The following is a 24,166-nucleotide window of genomic DNA, read 5'->3' as shown; positions in this document are numbered from 1 at the left end:
CATCATTATATTGAGTTGTTTAAATGTTTTGTCTTCATTAAGAACGTTTTTTTTTTTTTTTAATTTTGTCGACTGTCTTAAAAAGACATAAATTCCATGTATCTTCTAATTTTGCATGCAAATCGTTTTGTGCAGCAATTAACGTAAATTCTTACCTAAGCGTTGTATACTAATTACTTAAGAGATGACAAGTAATGAGATATGAAGAAATTTATTGCGTTAACTTTTTGTTTCTTTGTTTCTTTCTTCTCTAATATTTCCTTCGTTGATTCGAGAGAATGAAGACATCAAAAGTGTAGATGGATTTGCTCGCAACAGAAGCTACATGCATTTGGCTTTTACTAATCCAATGTCTGGCTTTGTGAATGAACGCATAAACGGCAACAGGCTACGTCGTTAATCGCGTGACAAGAATAAATGTCGTTCGTGATTTAATATTATAATTATACCATCATAAGAGGTTTTATTGTCCCAATTAATATGCATCGTTAAAGTAATTGCTGAAAGATTACTCCTACTATCTATTATAAGCGTTTAGTCTTACATGAATACTGTGTTGGATGTATAGTTTCATGATAAAAATCCTGATTGTCATACGTAATCTTTCATTTTTTTAGAATAATTTATTCGGAGATTTAGATGTTTATAAATCATTTTATCAATTTCTCTTAAATGATACAGCTATTCCTATTTAAACATATTTATGTTTCTGTTTCAACGTGTTTATTTTAATTCACAGTATGTTGTTATTGTTCTCATATATATTTAGTTATTTTTTCTTTTTTATACAGATTATAAATAACATGTAATTTTTCGTTGGATCTCGTTTATCACAAAATCACAGTCGGAAAATGTGCACTTTGATAAAGACAATCTTTTCGTTGAGGAACAGATTTTTTTTTTTATTGCGGATATGTGAAGATAAACGTAAGTGAAAAATCGATGAGCATACGTGTACGCGCACATTAACCGGCTTCACATCCGTCCGTCCCTGCCTAAGTATCGCCGATGATACTTAGCGCGACGGTTCTCCTCTCCACGTTCCGATGACACGGCGATCATTTTAAGTGGGATTCACGTGTCGGGACCACCCACCTCACGGAATTGGCTGATTACACATTCCTTAACTTCGGCGTTTTCGGCATCCCGTTTTAACATTCGCCAGAAAAATTCGGATAGCGCTCGCGTCGGCTGATTCGTGAAGTTCGTTTCGGAGATTACCGCAAGTTTGTGGCTTGACTTCTTTCTTCGGGTTTCCCCATTCTTTTTTTTCATACCGCAAGGTAGGTATGTTTCTGGATCTACTAATTGGTCGTAAAGGGAATGATGTTCGGGCTGGAAGTCGAGTTCCCATCGTTCCAAAATGTTCTTCGCGGGACGACTTTGCAACGGTTCGTACTGATGAGTGACTTCTTTATCGAGATCTTCTCTTCTAGAAATTAGCATTTAAAGTCTTATATATGATGTCTCTGCTTCCAAGAATATACATACATCTAAATTTATAATTGTATATTAAGACATATTTCTTGCACGCGCACAGTTGATAAGTTTTCAAATATTTTAACACATTTAACAAAATATACAGTAATTTTTCTATATTAACAGCAATATGATGTTTATGAAATTTGCAATTTGAATAAATAACTTATTGTTAATGATTATCACATTTCTAAACGATTTACAATATGATCTTGATTGCGATTAATCAATTTTTTAATAATTTGATCTACACCGATTGAATGGGTATTCAAAGAAGCATTAACAGTTCAATAAATTTTTCTCATTTATTATTATAATGACTAATTTTTCGATAAATTATGTTATTATACTTCAGAGCACTCTTTTTTGACTTTACCATTCTCTTCATATGACAAAATAAAGAAAATTTTCGGAGCAAGGAAATCCTTTCCATGCAATCGTTCCTTCGATCATTCAGCATTAGAACTTGTGGGGTTTGTATACATTTACCAAATTTCACCCTGCGGTTCGCAACCATTTCTTCGTCAACAACGATGCCAATGTCGTTGGTGATGGTGGTGGTGGTGGCAAATATATTATGTCTCTCGTAAAATTAAGTTTTTACGATCATTTTATGGTCGCGCGCGGCCCGTCGATGCTTAGTACCTATAGGTGTGCATTTCTCACAGCTGCGCTAGGGGCTCGTGCCGACTCGTCACGGATCTCTTTCATCATACGCGTCGGTAGAACATTGTAACTATTTTTATGGACCGCAGATTTGCTCACTGTGAGCACCTTCACAGGTGTAGTTAGCTCGAGTTGAATCAACTTTCGTATCTATTAAGTAAAGCAAAGTTTAAATTGAAGTCAACGATGACGATACTTCTTAACAAATATTTGATCTTTATCCATGTAAGATATTTTATATTTTTGTTAAGTCAAATTATATAATATTTTCAAATCAAAACATTCGAAATATATCATTTTTTATATAATAAATTTATTAATTATTGTAACAGAACTATGTCGCAAATATATATATATATATATATATATATATATATATATATATTAGTTACGTAAAATTTCTTTAGATAAAAAAATAATGGAAATGTAATTTGTAATTTCTAACCATTTTTTTATTTTTTCTATTTCCTCTTCTCTATTTCTGTCTTTTTGTTGAAAAATATATAATACAGTTTTATAATACATATTTAGATCTATAAAAATTTTAAAATAAAATTGTGTATATTTTTAGAAATTTGTGTTAATAAATCTATTGAGCCAACATTTTTTTTCTAAAGGGTAAGCATGAAGTTTTTCTCAAAAGGATGCTTTTATTCCCAAGACTGCTACTTTCACTTTGTATGAAAAACTTGTCGAGCAAACCTTGGAATTCACTGAATTTCGAATCACATCGAACCGTCTTCATAAAAACAGTTTTCCAACTTAAAGTGTTCTGAAATCTAAAAGTATAAGCGCTATTGAGAAAATAAAATTTGTTTCTCCGACGTATAGTAATATTATTTACAAATATTATATACAATATAAATTTCTGAAATACACACATATTTTACGCAAATAATCTCTTACAATTTATAACAGTAACATTAAAATATTGCTTTTTGCCAAAATCGGCATAATTAACAAGTGTAGATATTAATTTATAAATGTAATTTAATTATTCACTAATATTATATTTGCATAATATATGAAAGAAAACTATATTATTTTTATAAATTTTTATTGCACTTTGTTTTTCTTATCTTATATATGTAAATCGCGATATAAGTTTTATGCGTGCAATCTTGAGATTTTGATGTCTATTTATGTAAACATATGTATATACATATATTATACACATACATATATAAACTGTATTGTACTTGCAGATGTCTATATGCATTAATACAAGTAAATGTATTCACTCCCGTTATCACAAAGATATGAACACATTTGTATACGCGATAAGAATATATATTGTTTTTGAAGAATATTTTCCGTGAAATTATTTGTGAAGCAAATTTTTTTATCTTTTTTATCGCTTTTTTCATACAATTTTTCTAAAAACAATTTATTTTATATATTACAAAGTAATATACGTTCAAGAATTTCGAGACATTGAATTTTGTATGAAATGGAACATCAGATTACGATATTGACACGAGTATGTGTTCACATGTGTTTGTGCCGCGCATGATCTAGCGGCAGTCATGGCATTTATGCGCATCGGTGAAAGCTGAGACTGAATTCTAAGAGATCGTGCTTGGAACTATATTATTTTAGTTGAATTATTTATAGAAGATTGCTAAAGAAAGAAATAACGGCTAGACATATGCATAGAATGCAGCGATGTGATGTTTCCCGTAAGCTTAAACAGCCAGATTCAGCCAAATGTCATTCTACTGTTTTGTTTTCTCCTTTCGAGGATACTACACTCGTCTAGTCATAAAGCAAATGTAAAATTGTCAAATTAATCGAAAGGCTGAAGACACCAATCTTAGTAATAAACTTAGCAGACAAGCAATTGGAAAAATCTATAAATCATTAACATTCTTTTATGTGCTTTCTTTTCTGTACTCGTTATGTTGTATTTCAATACAGTCTTGAACAGTTCAAAAAAAGATTGTGACGTAATGGCAAAAAAAAAAGGAGGGTTCGTAATATTAAGAGCTTGAAAAGATCCTTAGTCGAATTTTGATACCTGATTCTGAAAACATTCTTTCAGATGTTCTAGAATACATTTTTATACGTAGTGGAATTGAGAATTGTTAATTTGAAAATTTGTTGATTATTGATTATTAATTATTAATCGAGATATATATTTAATATTAATCACAAGTGAATAATTAGGATGTATAAATCACAGCAGGATACGACAATTTTCAGAGTAATTTTATCTAGATCATTAGTCTCTCTCTCTCGTTGAGCGAAATTTTTTCATACATTTTGTCTAGTAACTTTATATGTCTAAAATATTTTAAATGATTTTATGTAAGAACGAATGATGATAAGTTGGATATTTTTTGTTTTATTTATAAATTTATTTAATTATTATAAAGAGAGATACTATCCGAATTTATAAATAAGTGTAAATTACAAGTGTATACGAATATTTTTTAGGTATGTCGCCCAGCGCTTTATATCGAATCTTCTTATTATTTTTTTTTTTTTATTTTTAATCACCTTCTTCATGATATGTTAAATACTTTGTGCAGCGATCAAATTATAAAGTTAAAATTAAACGCCATGTTAATCTTAGAATGATGGTTCATTATTTCAGATATAACAAGAAATCTGGGACTCTTCAGAGCAAATAAAAGTCGCGAAATTACATTTTGCGAAGTTAGTCCCTTAAGTATCTGTATATACATATATGGATGGTACATATATAAGGTATCTTAAATTGTGTAGAAACCATGGATATCGCTGTACCGTAATATATTCAAAATGAACTGAGATAAGAGTCGGCCGGGGTAAAATCGTGGACGGAGATTTGGGGGATGAGGCTAATGTCTTGGCATCTGGATATCTCTTGCAAGGCGTGGTTGTCGGATAGCTTTCTATCTATAGCTCTGCTTCCATGCGGCCCCAATCTCTTTAGGTACTTAACGCGAGGAAAATGTCTCACGACATGCTATATCGCTTCACTTATTTTATTACACTGAATACAGAAAATTGATTAGGTTCAATTAGATTCAATTAGGTATTAATTAATGTTCGACAATGTTACCTTTATTACAATTGCTTATATTATGTATAAATCACAGTAGGAACGGTAGGACGACACTTTCCATTATGTATTTTGTATTTTGCGTTCACTATTTTTGTATGTAATAATACTTTTTGCTATACAAAATATATTAATTAATATGATAATTAATATCATCATTATCATATAAAAATTGATAGGATTTGACAAAACTTACAGAAATATGAAACATAAAAGTATTTTTAGTCGAATAGTTAAAGTAATTTACTCAATAGATTGTAGATTTAATTAATGCTGTATAATAATTAATTACATTTAGTGATCACGTTTTCATGATATTAATAATAATAATAATGCACGAAATGTATATCGTCGGAGTCTTTTGAATGCAAAATGCGTATCAACAATAGACGCGTGCACTTCCCCAGGTAAAACGATGCAAAGCAGCAGGCGACATGCGGAATATGTATAGGGGCGGCGATAGATCCGCGTGGAAGGGCAACAGAAATGAAAGAATGAAGAAAGATCCTGAGAGACTTTGCTTGATGAGGATGGTTCCCATGACAACGCAACCCCAGGAACACGAAATGGTCTAGCCCATTCTTGACTCAATACTGAGGCGCTATACACTCACATAACTTACGTGCTCAAGCTCACTACCACTTTCTCAGTCTTCAAACCCCCTTAAGCTTCCTCGCTTCCCATGTTGTCCGTTGCACCCTTCTTGCTCCTCCTCTGTTCTTACTCAAATGGAAAATCCCACGCTTATACTTTGTTCCACCTGAAGGTCTATATTGTGTATAACTGGCGAATGTGACGTGAAAACGTAGCTACAGATCAAGTTAAAGAAAAAAAAAAATAAAAGCTACTACAATCTTAGTCTTAGAATTGTTTCTATTATGAAATGTATTGCAATTTGTGATTCGGCAAATTAAATCTATTTAAAAAATAGATTTATTATTAGATAATCATATGTGATAATCATATCTAAAAAATTAAAGATAACTGATGAAGACATAACTTCGTATGAATTTTGCAAAAATTAACTGCAATTTCTTGAAAGTTATAAAGTTTATTTCATTTACTTTCATTACTTTACAATATCAGTTAAGTCGAAGAGAGCATATATATTGAGTTGATTTGCATTTTGATAATTGAAAAACAGATGCATTCGTATAGCTGAAAGGAATATGTGCCATTTATTTAAAACTGTTGCCTCAATTAAAAATTTTCACTATAATATATTAGAATTGATTAATTGGTATTATATCGCAAACAACACATGTAAGTTAATAAAGCAACGCGCCGAACAAGACTTCACTTGTCGCTTTTATCAGTCATAGTACCAGTTTCTCATTTCGCTGGGCGCACACCACTGCCATATTGGAAGCGTTCCATGAGTCGCCGGCCAGGATTGGTCGTCCGGCCATAGCGTCTACCTCCGAAACGAGAGGGCGTCTCGGTGCTAGCAGCATTGAAGCGCCGAAAGGCGTCTCGACGCCCCGTTGAAACTGGCACGCGTCGCGTCACACACACACACACACACACACACACACACACACACACACGCGCGGTTATGAGATGCGATATTCTACTCTTCCAACCCCCTGTGTTCCGCGATTCCACTTCGCGCACCGGACGTATTTTCATCGTTCGCGCACTTAAAACGCATCGTCAAAATGAGACGACATGTGCTTTAATTAGGACGAGACCTTTCACCTCAAAAGCATTAAGATGCCTAAATACAATAACAATATAATATATTCGACAAAAAATAAAATTATAAATTTTGAGACTATTGTCATTTATATGTTATTATTTTATATTACTTCGTTGCTCAGTGAATTGCTCTCAAAACAGCACCCCAAAAACTATATTTCAATTTCGTTGTCCGGTGAGAATTAAGATTTCTTTATTATGTAGAAGGGTTGAATTTTTTTAATCATCTCGGAGGAATTAAATCTCTTGCCACGTTATGCTTAGGGTTGCTATCTGTTAACGTAATAAGAAATACAACCGAGAGAGAAAAAGGTATTACTAAAAAATTCTTTAGTGTATAAAAAATTTAGGATTCTTAAAATAATATTGCCAAATTATATATCTATTTAAAAAAAATTTTTTTTGTTTGCATTTGCAATATTTTATTTCAAATGATATATTCCTAAATTATATTTTGAGAGAGACAAAAATTGTGGGAAAATGCTTTACACAATACATAATTTTTTTGTTGTATAATTATAGAGTAGTAAAAAATATTTGATTTTGTTCAATTAGCTTTTCTCTCTATGGAAAGATTTATCATAAATGTCTGTTTATATTATTAATTTACAATAAATTTCCGATTAAATATTTTATCCTTTCTTTTATTCTTTTATCTTTTATATGGTATTTTATATATATATATATATATATATATATATATATAATATATATATATATATAAAACATTTAATATATATACATACATATATATATATATATGTATGTACACACACACACACACACACACACACACACACACACACACACACACACACACATTTTTCTAAAGTATATCAGTACATATTTATATTTTTATATGAAATACTATTAATCTTTTTTTATTTATGAGATTTATAAGATTTATGAAATTTTTTCAGTTTTTGTTAAAAAAATTTAGATAGATATAATCTTTTTGAATTAACAACGAACAAAATTTAATCGATCCATTGTAAAAAAATATAATATTATTGAAAATATGTATTAAAAATATTTTGGATATTATAAGCATTTTTATGTAAATCATAAAAATTTTCCATTTGTGTGCAAATTGTTTATAATTCTTATTACTTTTATTTCTCAACATTTTGTTAAAGGAAGAAATACGTTTGTTTATCAAAATATTAATGACACACACACACACACAAAATGTTAAGGCTATTTGAATTTTTATTTAAAATGAAACGTAATCGTCAAGAAATATGCGAATTTTTATTTGATTTCGCGCAAATGTACACTTGAAAAGAGTTGGAGTGATAAATGGACCAGCTCTTTCGAATATTTCATGCGAGTGGACCGTGTAGTGTGAGTTCAGAAGTGTGGGCATCCTAGTAATATCACCCCCTTGGTGACGAAAGGAATGGCAGGGAACAGAGAGCTTTCTCATGTCTCTCTCTTCAATTGTGCGCCCTCGACCAATCTCCTCCAGTTTGCACAGGCCGAGTTTGCCAAACGCGTTTTTCGACCGTCCCCTTATTGTTCAACCTTAAAAGTAATATCTCCCGTAGCACGTCCTGCCCACATTTCGCCGACACCATTTCTCCCTTGACCAAAAAACTTTCTGCCTGTTTGTAACGTTTAAGGAAAGACTAAACAATCTTTAATATCTTTAATAGATAGCTATAAATATATTTTTCAATACATTTTATATTTTATATTTATATATATTTAATACTTAATATATATAGTTGTAATAATATTGGTTACACAAGCATTTGAAAATAAATTAAATGAAATAAATCATTTTACATCAAATAGTGACATTAACATTTTATATGAAGAAATAAACACAAATTTCATGAAATTAAGATATAAGAACTTAATTGATAGATTAAATTAAATATAATTTTAAGATAAAAAAATTGATTAATTTAAGTTTATTTTTATTAGTCAATATGTATTTGTGATTATAAGACAAATTTGCCTCTTTCACATTAGAAATTCGTTTCTTTAACTTAAGTTATTATTTCAAGTTTCGACATAAATTCACTTTAAAAAATTTAATTCCGCATTATTCCAGAGACCATTTCCATTTCTTTTTTGATACGAAGTCTAGTATTCAAACTCGTTAAGATAAATAAAAATTTATAGATTCAAATTGAATTGTCTATTTTGATTAAATTATATGATTAACTATAATTTTCATTTCTTTGCATGAACATTTTTAATTGCTTCGAGCTTATAATATTCAGGCGTTAAAATTTTTTTAATTAAAAATTGTATCGATGTTATTACATATATGGAATAAATTATGTTTCTTGAGTAATTATTGAATTTCATACAATTAAATGTTAAAAAATATATCAAATTGTTTTTTAGTAGATCATTTATTTGATTATTACTATAAGATGGGCAATGAACATTTTTTTAAGAGGTGATTCAGTAAAGCTGAGTCTCTGAGCGTTGAAGGTAAAACGAAGTAAGGTTTTCGTTATGAAACGACGTCACATTAACGGTTGTACAAGGTAGAGAACTTTATACCTGGCGTGATAGAAACTACTAAAAGTCATATAAAACCTATGGTGACATGACCTGTTATGAAGCCAACAGATTATTTGATTTGCGTTTCCGGCCTTCTTTTTACAGGCTGTTGTTTTTTCTCTTGGACTTGTAAATAAAAGGCCTCAAAGTGTACGGCGCCGTGGAGAAGACGTTTCACTCGTTCGAGCTGAGCAGCAGGTTTGTCACTCCAAATTATCTTTCCATTATTAATATTCATTAATATACAATTTTTACAGTTACAAATAAAAGTAATATTAAATCATTTATTTGATGAAAAATATCAAACTTATCTATAATTTATTTACATATTTTATATTGATACTTTATGTGAATACACTTTATTATGTATTTTTTACAAGAAGAAACATATTTTATAAATGAAGCATGCACTTTATAATTGCGATTTGTTTAATTTTATAGGCTTTCCCGCGTGTTCCCCGGAACACTGCCCGGTATACAAGGTGAGTTACATAATATTGATGATTGATTTATATATGATATGATTTTATTATGATATGATTTTTATTTTTTATAATGCTAATTTTATTATATTTAAATAAAAAAATACATATTTTTTCATTTAGTTGCATTTATATTCACAGTTATTAAATTTTATAATATTAATTTATATTATTTTAATCAATTAAAAAACGTGCAACGATATAAAATTTTACATTACAAAAAGCAATATTACAATTGTTGTAGAATATTTATATGCGTAAATGCATAACATTCATAGTCTACCACTAACATATTACGTGGAAAGATAAATATACTTATAAAAAATATATATAAGTTAAAGATACGTTAAGAACACTGCTGATGACACTTGGCAATCAGTCGGTACGATAGTACGAGCATACATCAAAAGAAGTCGAGTTTTATATAATATAAATTGCAAGGCAGTAAGCTCTTTTGGCCTCAATATCTGCAGCTTAATCTATATAACGCAGTGAATGATCAGTTTCGAAAGCCCGAATGAAAATCTGGCGGTAAACCTATCCATTTCCTAGGTACGTACTTGCAGTAAACAGAGGATTGTATACAACCGCGTCGCACTAAGCCCATAGCTACTAAACCGCGCGCATACTACCTATAAATGGGCGGGCTGCTATAAAGTCCATTCATGATCGCGTCGTCTGTACAACAAACGTCGGGTGGCTCGCGCCTCCCGCGCGATTTATTACACTCGTATTCAAGCGCGAGTTGTGTTTCCTACTTAGTACACGTGTACCGACACGATCGCGACTCGAAATCGTCCCATTGTCTGGTTCGCCGCTGACAGACCAATCGACCCCGTTTCGTCCACGCGCCACATTGGATCCCATTCAATCATAGTACACTAGATATCATACAAGCTTCAAGATTTATTAAGTGCGTTTTCTGAATATAAAATATATTAAAAAAAAAAAAAACATACATTTAGATATTATATTAAAAAAAGTATGCAACATCAAGACTTGTCCTTTTTTTCAAATCTAAAAAAATATTGTATTCTTTACTTCATAGATTTAAATTTTTGGAACATTTAATTTATTTTATTGATATTAAATTAAACCTTATTTAAAACAATTTCATCGATATAATAAAATTGATCTTACTGAATAATTGTTAAAGTTATTCATTCAACTGTTTATTAAATATTACATACATTTATTATTTAATAGAGAATTTTTATTTTTAATTGCAATTATCATGCGTATTATAGAAATTAATAATATTTAAATCTATCTAATTTGAAATTTTAGCATTAAAGTCTTTGTGGAATTCTTGAAAAAAAAAAAATAAAGATTCCTGATTACTAATATGTGATCATTAAGATGTAATTCTCTCATGAGTAACGCAGTCTGATGGCACACGACACTGATGGACAGACAGATGGAAAGCGTGTGTGCTACCGGAGTTGTTGTCAGACCGTTTTACTTTACTGCCCATAAAAGTACCGAGATTTAGACTGCAATACTGCCATGACGTATTGCTCACGCTGCGTGTACATGCACGTACACACTATCAAAGATGACTTCTGTTGCCTTCAAACGTGATCCATGAGGGCATTTCACCAACTACGTGACGTTTCAGTGAGAAGGAAGGCGCGAGAAATTTGAATGTCTTCCTAATAAGTATCAACAGTCCTCATATATTGAATTATCATAATTAAAAATGTATAATTGTACTAAATGAAGAAATTGAAAAAAAAGATACACATGTTTAGAAACAAAGAGAAGATAATTTTTCAATTACAATATATAAATATTAATGTGTAATATAAATATTGCAAAAAAATTATTTATGAAAAAGCTTAACTACCTGAAATTTATTACAAACCGGTCTTTGATAAATGTAATTACACTTGTGAACACTAATACAACCGTAAAATGAAATCGTTAAATATAATTATAACCATGGTCAAATTATAGCAATAAAGATACCAAAAACAAGGTCGACTATTATTTATTACAATATTAGGAAGAAATTATTACTAAGGATACAGGAATTAATTTGTTAGAACGTATTACATAGAGAGATAAGAATCATTAGATAATCATAATTTTCCTGTTACTTGTATCAATCATATTTAACATGAACGGATTATTCTTACTCAATATTAGATACAAGAAATTTAGTTTTAATTTTATTAAAATTTTCGATTTAAATCTGATATATCACTTTAGCAAAAATCAATGTTCTATTAAATATAAGTACATTTTATATTACAAATATGTTATTACACACACACACACACACACACACACACACACACACACACACACACACACACACATATATTATATATATATATATATATATATATATATATAATTATACATATATTCTCTGACTAAAAAAGAAGAAAATTTAAACTTGTCAAACCAGTATTATAAAATTTGTTAATAGAAACTACTATCAATAACGGTATCTAGCAAGTACGGTTTTCTATTAAACAATTGCAAATAATCGTTGTCCAGTTTTGGTTTGTAATTATTTTCCCCGTTCGTCGCACACGATTATATATTCTCGAGAAGAAACGGCGATAGAGATTCGATAGTTGACAATGCCCGTCGAAAGCCAAGAAGGGTAGCTTCTCCGCATAAAATAGTCGGTATGTTGCGCTCGCTGGCTTGCGACGGCGGAGAAGAGGAAGAAAAGCAGATTAGAGCGCGCGTGGTAGGGAGAGTGGGGAAAGAGCACGAAGGAAGGCGCGCGAGAGAGAGAAGCGGCCGCGAGAAGAGGGTGGGAGACAACGAGTCCGTCCGGGCTTCGCTTGCCAAACGATCCGAGAGATCGCGCTCACGTCGCTTTCGGCCCGTTCGACTCCAAGCCGCGGGCAGAGCGCTCAGTTGACGCTCAGTTCGGCTCAGCGAGGCCAGCAGGAAGAAAGGGGGTTATTCCATATATATGTGTGTGAACACATCGTGCGTGTGTGTATCAACGCACAATCCTCGAAACTGAAGAAGCATTTTACTACCTGCCGAGAATCCTTCGGCTGTATTACATTTATCATTAAGGGGTGCTTCTACTTGACTTGATTAACTTAAGAACGAAACATGAGAGAAATAAGGAATGCAGCTTTGATCGAGAAACTTTTTTTCTCTTCTTAGACAATTTCACTTGAGGACTTGAGATTTTTAATGCTCGAATTTTTGACCTTAGTGAGTGATTGGATAGACTGTGACGTTTAACGCTCGTGAACGTTAGAACGCGTTTGATGAACCGCGTTAGAAATCCTTTCGCGATGGGGATGACAGTAGTCGCGGGTAATAGAGATGGAGCGACGTATTACGGCTTGTATATGGTGGTAGGCCATGTATATGGGACGATCATAGCGAGTTAGTCGCGCAGTGCTAGTCTATCGAGAGAGGATCGACGATTGCCAAGTGTTATAACATTAGTGCTTGCATTCAAAACTGCGCATTGGTTTCAACGTTTTTTTTTGTTTTAACGCGCATTGATTGAGCGCTATCGCCGCTCCGAACTATTGCGGTTCGTACGATGTCGAACATTATCACTAAATAGCGCTGTGTCATTTTGTTTTCGTTTCAACCCTCATCCCCCGCATCGTTGGATTGGACGACCGCATATCTGCACGAACTACTAATTGAATCTACATCGGCGACATTCACACGTGGCTTGCTCGCTGCTGTTATATCGATCATCCTACCCGTCATCGTTAACATTGTCGTCATCATCGACACGCTGTGTCCCCGTCGTTACGTGTGGATTTCTTCTCGTCGGCGGATTCGCTACGCTATTTTATTGTAACTTGTCTATCCTTCGCGCTACCCGTGCCTTTTCTTACTTTCCCGTCCTACGTTTCTACCCCTCCACCTGTCTGCTGCGGCGCTGCACACCCTCTCTCCCGCCACCAACCCCTCATCGCGCATACTGTACGATTTTCCCTCTATCCCCACCCGCTTCCTTTTGCTCCTTCGCTATCTTCTACACGCGCTTTCTTTATTTACACCGTGAATCCACGGACCAACACGATATCGGCATATTTATACGCGTTCATCGTGTTTTCTGCTGCTGGACCTTCCCATGATCAACGTTACGAACGTGTCGTTCGATTGATATATCTTGTGAATATACTGATATAAATAATCTATGTACGCGCACCATTTATCCGTACATTGTATCACAATGACCACGGGACAATTTTCATATTTCGAGTGAAATTTTGATCGATTTGCGCATCGTGTGGATTCGTGATTGTCACTAAACTCTTACGACGGTCACGGGACCGTTATCTACGCCGATCGACGCCGACATCGGCATAAATATTGTTATAACACCGGTAATAAACCGCCATCATCTGCACCATCGCCGATCACGTGGCTTGTTCGACGGCGACGCTGTACGATAATGTTCACGCCGCGCCATTATGTGGCTCCGGCGTGGGCCATCCTGGCTCCGTCACGCCGATGGGAACAGCAACCGGAGCGGGGAATTCCACCGGGGTGACTACCTGGTGGGCCATGATGAATGGTTCCCTCTACGAGGACAGCCCGCCGCCAGTTCCACCGACAGCCTCGACTCTCGTATCGATTCAACAAACAACCTCAACACCAGGTTCTCATCAACAAGCAACAACACCAACTTCACCTGGTGCACCAGCGTCATCGGCAACGGCAGCGCCACCGGCTCCTACAGCGAGCGCCAGTTCAACTTCACCAAGCGCTTCTTCGGTAGCGAGCAACAGCGCAGCTGGACCGCTCCATATACCCGCCAAAAGATTAACAGCGACTCCAGGAGGCAGTGGCACCACTTACGGAGAAGTTGCCTGCGTGGAATCATCAGGAGCACCAGGTGCAAGTGCAGCGGGCGTGATACGGCACTCTCATTCGGCAGGATCCCAAGGCGGCTGGAGTTACAGTCCGCATCATCCCCAGGATTCCCACTACTCGTCCACGGCGGGCGAATCATTAAATCATCATCAAACTTACGGGGGTAATAATCCCCCGACTTATTACAATCTGGCGGCCGACCCTACTTCTACCTCCGGTTCCTCCAGGGACAACCGGAAGACCGGACTTTTTTGGTCGCCCGCGGCTGCTACCGCTGGATCGGCCAGTACCGCCGGTTCTACCTCGGATTACAAGTCCTATAACTCTGCCGGCGCGGCAACTACAACGTCGACCACCGGTGGATCCACTACCGGTGCTACCGGTGCAGCTGATCCGGCCGTGTCGTCTTGTCATCAAAGCTTCTCCCAGAGCTGGTGCAATTACGCGCCGTATACGACGGCGAGGCATCATCATCCGGTCGACACGGCTGGACATCATCATCCTCACTCGCAAGCGGGGGTACCGTATCTGGCGCCATCCGCAGCGGATGATCGCGGTAGGGTCGCTGCTGCCATGGTCGCTGCGGAAGGTGCCTTTCCTCACGATGGATACGGCGGCTTGAGAAATTATGGAGCGCCCGAACCCGTTACTTCGAGTCCCTACCCACCTCCAGGTAAGCATCTACTCTGACTTGTCAATCTATTCCTTTTCTTGAATTGAATTGAATTGAATTGAATTGAATTGAATTGAATTGAATTTTTTTTTGTTTGGAATTTTCCTTTCCTTTAAACTTACACATAAATTAAAACATGACATTTTTTTAGGATCTTTCAGTGTAATACGTGTATTTTTCAACACCAAAATTTTTATTACTGGTATTTTTATTCAGGTTGTTTCAGTTTAAAGAAAATAGAAAAGAGTTATTGATTTATTAGATGTATTCTTTTGCTGTTTGTGATGTCGTAAAACTATTGTCGACACTCTTATATAATAGCGAGATTGTAAACTTCAGGTAGTTTCCTGTTTTCACAGTTCCATAAATCAACATAAAATTCTTCAAGTATTAGTACAAAAAAAATTTCGAATAATTAATAATAAAATTGTTGCTCATGAAATAAAATTAATTTCTTAATTTAACGGATAGATTGAACGGAAATGTTTCGAAAAATGATGTACATAGTATACCGTAACGAAAAAATTGCTGGTAATTTATACTAATCACACGTGAATGTCCTAAAATGGGGAATTCCTCCTGACGAACTTATTCGATAAGTAAAGATCGCAGTCATCGTTCATTCATATTGTTCTCTTTTGTGCCTTCCTCCCTTCTCCTTTTCTCAGGACCCTACAACCCATGAAACGTCGCATGAGCAACAACGAACGGCGGCGGGTTTATTGGCGGCCGTAACTCGTAAACTCTGGCGCGCGCCTCCGATCAGCTGATCCGTTCCATGACCCGTGCAGGCGTTCAGTCTTTCCGGCTAACGGCTGTTTCGCGCGCTTGTATTGTCGCAACTATTTCTCTATTATTTTACTTTGAATGATAATTTTTTCTGATAATGTTTCTTTAAGGGAAATTAACATTTTAGATTTACTTTCTTGCTTGATATATGTTTCCTTCGCAAGAAGATAAAGAACTTGTAATTAAGAAATTATTGCGGATATTTAGAAAAAAATGAATATTTTTAGCAAATTATATATATATATTTTGTGAAGTGAGTCATTAATCTTTCTATTTTTTATTATCTGTTCGGAATATCATGATGACATAAATCATCATGGTAATAAAACGTTTTGCGGAAATAACTATTCTAGCATTAATGTCTTCTATTACGTTACAATCCATATATCACGGATAATAAATTATATTCAACATAATTATATCGCTACGGCAATACCAGTTTTTTCATTCGCGTGAAAAATGTTTTTGAATATCAAGCGTGTAGAGAAGCGTATATCTCATCGATCGTTGACGTCCGCCGCATCTTTCTGAAAAAAAGCTTGCTATATTGCTTGCGGCACGACGTTCGCTGTCGCAGTTTATCGTTACTTTGTTGCTCGTGCGAGCGCCATCGACGACGCTCTGATAACCGTGATAACATTTGCGTGATCAGCCATGAGTTAATCGTATGCGCACGAAGGGAGGAGTGTGTGTACGCGCAAGCGTGCTGTACATGAGAAATAACGAAACACGGGCGCGCACCCACGTATAGTTTAAGCGTAGCCCAATAGATGGCAGCTCCATTATCTTTGCCCGTTTGCTTGGCATCAGAGAGTGCGCCGCTTGCACCGTATCGCGCTAAGCCATCCCATATTAGTCCAGGTAATCTCCAAAGAGTCAATGTCGGCCAAGTGTCCCCGGCACGGATCGATCTTTTCCAAGAGATATTATCTCCGCGTCACACAGAAGAACGCGGGTCGCCAAGCCTTTTATCGGCTCGTATTTATTGCAACGGATTTCTGTCCGCACTTAATTAAGCCTTTGAGGCCTACCGGTCATCGTTATGCGCACTTATATCACGGAACAGAATAAATTTAACATAAAGTATGGCTTTATCAAATTCACCGGTTTCACTGTGAAATAAAGTATTCTGTTCGTTTGTACGATTAGTAAAATTCAAATGAGCTATTTGAGAGAAATATTTGCTTTTTATTTAAACGAATTATGTGTGTGTATGTGTGTATGTGTGTGTATGTACACACACACACACACACACACACACACACACACACACACACACATATTCACTTCTATTTTCTAACTATAAAATAAATTTACGCTTTTGAACAGAAAGTTACTTTGATATACAAAAATAATAATTCTAATTTTCTAAATGTTTAAGAATAAATTGAGTAAATTGTATAATTAATTAATTAAATTAATTAAATATTTCTACAGCTTAACTTACATAAATTAGTAATAAAAATAAGTAGATATGAAAGATGTCGAAAGCTTCCCAATCGATATTACAATACTGTTACATGCGACAACCCCAGTTACGAACCCTTCGACTATTTCTATCAGAAACTTGAATATCAATCAAGAAAACTTACTGCAATTTCTGAACGCTAGTTTTTCAATTTCTTTATATTATCTTTTTTATTATTTTTTTTTTATAGGCGTGATCTACTTTGCCCTAATTTTCAATATTTTGAAATGTACATTGATTTTTTTAATAATCTTAAGAATAAGTAGTATTTTTGATATTTTTGTATCTTATTAATATTAAAAATATGTTTATTAGGTATATAAAGTCAATTGAAAAAAATAATATTGCTAACAAAAATGTATATTACTCTATGTTGCTTGTTTTAACGTTCAAATAAAATTGAGTAAAATATTTTTAAAATCAAAATATATATTTTATATGAAAATAAACATACAGAAATAATTGATTGAATATGAATTATTTTGAAATAATAATAAATTTTTAATTAACATTCATATTTTTTGTAAAAATATATAAAATATTAATAATTGGCTTAATTACATGTCATTTAACAATATGTTTTTAATTCATAATTTCAATATATGTATATGTATATCTCTATTTATTGTATATATATATCAGTTGTGTGTATATATATATATATATATATATATATATATACATATTGTATATATATTTGAAAGAATTCTGACCTCTATTAAATAATTTTTACATTTTAGTGAGAGTCCTGACCTTTGTTAAATATTTTTACGTTTTAATGCGCAATAAATTCTTGTCGCTTGAGCAATCACGCCGAGGTAAGCGTATCTAAAGAGAAAGGAAGATCGAAAAAGGTTTGAGGATAGAAAGGAAGAAAATTCGAGAACCGAATTGGAGTGAAACTGGAAGAGTAAAATTCTTCATGCATACGATAGTAGTCTTATTGATAGGAATATTTAAGATATTAAAATACCATAATTTGCATGTTAAGTAACTTGTATTTTTATATTTGTATTTTATAGCTTAAGCTAGGAGAAAATTTAATTTTAATGGTAATAAATCAAGAGAAGCGCCAAACAGGAATATATAAAAATATCTATCTAATAGTCTGAAATATCGTAATGTATAGATGGCGTCCATTTCACGCACATGTTCCGACGGATCAGACAATGTTTCATCCGGCAACAGTATTTCAGATCTTAAATCAGTTAAAAATAGACAACTCATCCCTCCAAAAGAAAAAAATTTCGTGTGCCGAAATTCTGATTTATTTATTAATTATAACAAAAAAGATGTCTAAAATTTGATTGCAAAGATAAAAATATTTTTATGTGATATAGATAACAACTCTGAAGAATATAAATCTGTATGTCTTCCTTTCTCTCTCTCTCTCTCTCTCTTTATATATATATATATATATATATATATATATATATATATATATGTGTGTGTATGTATATGAAAGATATGAAAAATCGCCAGACATCCAACCAAATAGAAATAATTTTGTTGCATTCACGTATACCAAGCAACGTTTATCCAGTCCATGGCTGGGTTAAAGATAGACGGATGAGTCGCGAGCTTTCGTAATCGTTTCATTCCACTGGCGCGGCTTTGCCGTATGTACCTTACACCATCCCGTCGTATATTCCGCTTTAACAAATGCATTCGCATCGCTCCACTTTCTGGGTTTGCAACGGAGCATAGTGTGCCCTGTTAAAAACCACCGACCAGTCGAGATGCTAGAGAACGACGGCCTAACAACGGTTCCGCGCTAACTTCGACTTCATGTTTTTCGTGCGGTTAGTAGAACCGGTCCAATTATATCATACCACTGTGCCAGGAACGGCCACGGCAACCCTCGTGAGCATATGTACATGTGTACATATACGCATGTATATGTACGAATAATGTTACGCACGCATATACAGCTGGAGTGCATGCTTTGACATTCGGAGAGTTGCAGCAGGCGCGGATTTAGTCCCTGGTGGCTCCCTGAGTAGATCCCATTGAATCCTATAGTTTCCTGTAAAATCTTAATAGGAGAAAGAACAATAGAAAGAGGGAATTAAGAATGAGAAAATATTATACTTTCCACGTAATTATTTCTTATAAAAATTTTGAGCACATTTTTTAAATAGTATTTGCTGACAAAATAAAATTATTTGTTTAATAAAAAAGCATAATTTATTATAAGAATTATAAGAAGAGGATATTATGAAATGACTGCATTTCTGTATTCATAATTAACAGTGATCTAAATATTTTTAAACTTAATATAAATTTAAATTAAATATTGGACATTTATTTTTTTCTCTTTTTGAAGTTAAGTAATCCTTCTAAAATTAATAACGAGTGTATTGTTACTATTTCATCAATTTCTTTGAATTATTCACATATGCGAAATGATAACTTGGATAACTACACAATGGGTAAACACAATCTGCCTTTATTAATTTATTATACGATTCAGACGGCAGAATTATTTATTACGAACGATTACGGAACGTTTATTAAAAAAAGAAAAAATAACGGTATCGGTTACGCACCGATGCATCGACTAACGAACCGATGTATTTGCGCTCGTTTCTGCCAGTCACTTCGTAGTAACGAATGGCAATGATCGCAAGAAAAAAAAGCAGATACAACCACTTTCTTCACTCAAAATCCGCTCAAATGTACCAGCGAACAAACTAAGACTATTCTATAGGCAGTAAACTTATCTATAAATTGATAGATTTATTTTATCTATTGATTTTGGTCGAACTGAATATTGATTATACTTTTATAATTTAATCTGACTCAGACTATTATATTAACATAATTTTATAAACTTTTATCAGAAGCAAAAGTAACATTACAATTTTTTTTAATTGGTGTCATCGCCTTTGAGACGGAATTTCCTTACTATATATTACTAGCTAGCAGCTAGGTTGTTTTATCATCGGCAAACTAATTGTGTTAAGTGATGTGGGGTTCCTCCCCATCTTCCTTGTTTCCCGCAGGTTCGCTTGCGGGTGTGGGCGTCGGAGTTGGCGTAGCTGGCATGGGCGTCGGGTGCGGAAGCTCTAACCCTTTGGAATGGACGGGCCAGGTGACGGTGCGGAAGAAACGCAAACCTTACTCCAAATTCCAAACTCTTGAGCTGGAAAAGGAATTCCTCTTCAATGCTTACGTGTCGAAACAGAAGCGATGGGAGCTCGCGCGCAATCTAAATCTAACCGAACGCCAAGTTAAAATCTGGTTTCAAAACCGTCGGATGAAGAATAAAAAAAACAGTCAGCGGCAATCTCAGCAGCAAAATAATAATAATAACAACAGCAGCAGCGCCAACAACGCGAATCACCATGCGGCGACCGGTAGTCATCATCATCCGAGCACCGCGCACGCACCACCTTCGAGTCACCACGTGGTCGCGCAGGCGCATCACGCGAACGGCTCCACGAAGCATCATCAGTGACCCGTGGCCTTCTCTGGGGTCGTCTTTGGGCATCATCATCATAGCCATACCTCATCCAGCAACGGTGGCAGCCACGGAGGCAGCCATAGCAGCCTGGTAGCAGGTCACAGTCATAGTCTCCATCACGCGCCGCAGTCCCAGACGCCACTGCCGTCAATCCACGTGTCGTCATCGTCGTCGGGTACCGTAACACCCGCCACGGCCGTAGTCCATCCACATACACATACGCACGCACACACTGGCAATCATCATCATCAGCTAGCGCATGTGGCTCAACAGTATCCTGCTCTCCTACATCAAACACCTCATGGCTTGGCCGCCTAAATGCATCGGACGTCCCAGAGAAAACCTGTCGAGATGCCTCGAATAGACTGAGGCGATCCCATTAACTGTCGATCAATATCCACGTCCACGGGAATTCGATGAAGACTCCTTACGGACTCTGTCGAGCAGCCGTTTAAAGACTGCTTCTATTAAGAAAAAATAAAGCTCGCGCGTAGTATATTATTATTATTATTATTAATTATATTATTATAATTATTAATTATATTATTCAACTGAGCGAAAATTTCGCTATTGTATAGAAAGGGCACGTTTTGAGGCCATTATTTCAAGTGGCCCGAAGACTCTTTTCGAGTGTCGGTGTCGGGTGCCGGTATTCTACGAATAATACGCATCATCGGGCGACACCAAGCAATCTGTCCAATTCGTAATTCGGTAGTTTTTCTCCAGTTATATATATATATATATATATATATATATATATATATATATATATATACATAAAATACAGAGTAATTAATGTCACTAGTGCACCCCTATTCCTCCTACTGCCCCAGAACCTTCTCTTCCCTCCTCCAGTCGCATCGTGTGTTTACTCCGTCTTACATTTCCGTCTATTATTAGGCCTGGGTCACATATTTGGAGAGTATTGGAAAGTATCATTACAGTTACACCCGAGACTGATCCAATCAGATATCATTGATCTTGCAGTTAAGACTGGACGGTCCGTCGAGAATCGCAGGTTGTAAAGCGGATGGGTCGCTTTTAGGGGTAAGTGGACTCACTGATCTCGCGTAAGTGCATGTGCGTCACTCTTTAAATTAACCTTTCACTTCGATATGGGTTATATATGATCGCATTAAAGACCTGCAAATCTTGTCGAGTATCTACGTACAATTAATGGTAGTATTAATCAAAAGTTATTATTCATCATTTGCGCTTTTATATTTGTTTTTTTAATATTAATTTTTTAAAAATATTAACTCTTGAAGATTGTAAAAATAGATTGTAAAAATTCTATTATAAATAGCGACAAATATAATTTTGATAATATTTGGGTATTTAAATTTAAATGTTCTCGATACTATTTGAATTTAAATGTTAATTATGCCATATTTGGTCTAAACAAATTTGCAGCGTCCACATTTAACAGAACATATATGTTATTACGAACATATATGTTACATTATATATATATATATATATGTTATGACGATGATTCTCGATTCACACACAAAGAGGAAGGTCAAAAGATAGTTGTGAGACAAATACCTTCTTCCTTTGCTATTCAATTGTTTGCCAATCGTCACAAAATAAAGAGTATGATAAATTTTAAAGTCAGTGTAGAACATGTGCGTCCGAAAAATTAGGTAGTTACGTTCACAATGTCGTATTAATCGCCTATCATGGATCGCAAGTTAGTACCTATAATTCTGATATTGTATTGATGAAAAGCGATTTATGTTAAAAATATAGTAGCCCGACTAGTGAGTGGCTGATCGTTCTAGGCTGAGTTTGGGATCTTCATAAACACTAAGAAGATGTGTATAAGCAGGGTCAAGATCGTATGTTCAGTATTCTCATCTTCTCGCGTGCGGTCGAAATTCTTGCCGTGAAAGGAACAAAAGGTTGTGGTACTTAACGCTCTCACTTTTACAACTTGTTGACGAGATAACGTAATTATATTGTATGATAATAATCGGTAAAGTAATCGGTGATAATATCTTTTTGCCTTATGATATTAAAAATTTTTTTCAATTAATTTCCGTATATATAATATTTTTCATTACTATTAGGTACTAAATATTTATTGATAAAAAATGGACATGATATCAATTGATATCTTAAATTAACATACATTAAGTTTTAAAAATTAAGCTAAATTGATATGTTCTTATTGATCATATTCTATGCTTGTGGCTAGACATAAAAATATCTGAAAAAGTATTTATTGATTAATAGTTATCAGTAATTATATATACATGATTATTGATAATTATTAATATATATGTATACATATTTTTACGTTCAGTCAATGTCACGAGTATTGATCTCTGTAAATATATCCAATGGATATATCACCCGACAGATGTCTTCCGGTCGTTTTACATCTTTGTTTTAAAATCCATGCTCATGTCTTTCACGACGAGAAGCGAACATAATAAGAGAAAAGCGATGTCGAATGAACGAAGCCCTAAGCGCGGCCGGAATACAATTTTAAACAAAACATCAATGAATGAGTAAACTAATCAGATGTTTAATAAAAAAAACTATCCTACTGGATCTCTATTTCTAAGGTGCAACATTATCTAAATTACAAAGGACTACTAAGTCCGTGTGAATGGCTACAATATATTATATATGTGTATTTTGTGTATGTGTGCGTATATCAGATAGGCACATATATATATATATATATATATATATGTGTATATAATATATATGGGTGCGCGTAAGTATATTCGTATACACACACATTATATATATATATATATATATATATATATATATATGTGTATGTATATACGTACGTATGTTCTGTAAGTAAATGCATTTGTTTTATGTGTGGTGTACGAACGTGTTACACGGCTGTGGATACGAATGTGGTACAAAATGAAAAGTACGTGCTTTGCACTACTGGGAAAATCGATAGGAAGAAAGAGCGAGAGAGGAATGAAAACGAAAGCAAAAAGGAAAATAGGGATCGAAAATTGAGAACGAAAAAAGAAAGATGAGATAAACGAAAACAGAATAACCGTAATTTGGAAATTCTTAGGCATAT

General features: G+C 34.3%; 1 protein-coding gene across 4 annotated transcripts; it reads left to right on the top strand.

Annotated features, from left to right (window-relative positions):
- Nucleotides 1-9,512: 9,512 nt before the first annotated feature.
- On the top strand, nucleotides 9,513-23,853 carry LOC105428444 (uncharacterized). Of its 4 annotated transcripts, XM_089076464.1 has the most exons (4): nucleotides 9,513-9,607; nucleotides 9,851-9,891; nucleotides 14,360-15,385; nucleotides 20,609-23,853. In XM_089076464.1, the coding sequence occupies exons 3-4, from the start codon at nucleotides 14,404-14,406 to the stop codon at nucleotides 21,100-21,102; spliced, it is 1,476 nt and encodes a 491-aa protein (XP_088932590.1). In that variant the 5' UTR covers nucleotides 9,513-9,607; nucleotides 9,851-9,891; nucleotides 14,360-14,403; the 3' UTR covers nucleotides 21,103-23,853. The 4 variants fall into 4 exon arrangements, with proteins under 4 accessions (XP_088932590.1, XP_088932591.1, XP_088932589.1 ...); XM_089076465.1 differs by lacking the exon at nucleotides 9,513-9,607 and having other exon boundaries at nucleotides 9,636-9,891; XM_089076463.1 differs by lacking the exons at nucleotides 9,513-9,607; nucleotides 9,851-9,891 and having other exon boundaries at nucleotides 12,477-15,385; nucleotides 20,648-23,853.
- Nucleotides 23,854-24,166: the final 313 nt, after the last annotated feature.

Source organism: Pogonomyrmex barbatus, unplaced genomic scaffold (assembly GCF_055798465.1).
Source record: "Pogonomyrmex barbatus isolate J1 unplaced genomic scaffold, ASM5579846v1 scaffold2, whole genome shotgun sequence".
NCBI lineage: Eukaryota > Metazoa > Arthropoda > Insecta > Hymenoptera > Formicidae > Pogonomyrmex > Pogonomyrmex barbatus.
Note: the sequence above shows the minus strand (reverse complement) of the source record. Positions and strands in the feature narration are given on the sequence as shown.

Excerpts from the sequence above, each read along its gene's own strand:
- LOC105428444 (XM_011640779.3), top strand. The coding sequence starts at position 14,350 with ATGGGAACAGCAACCGGAGCGGGGAATTCCACCGGGGTGACTACCTGG. Across the intron at positions 15,386-20,608 it reads GAGTCCCTACCCACCTCCAG|TGATGTGGGGTTCCTCCCCA; the intron begins GTAAGCATCTAC and ends AATTGTGTTAAG.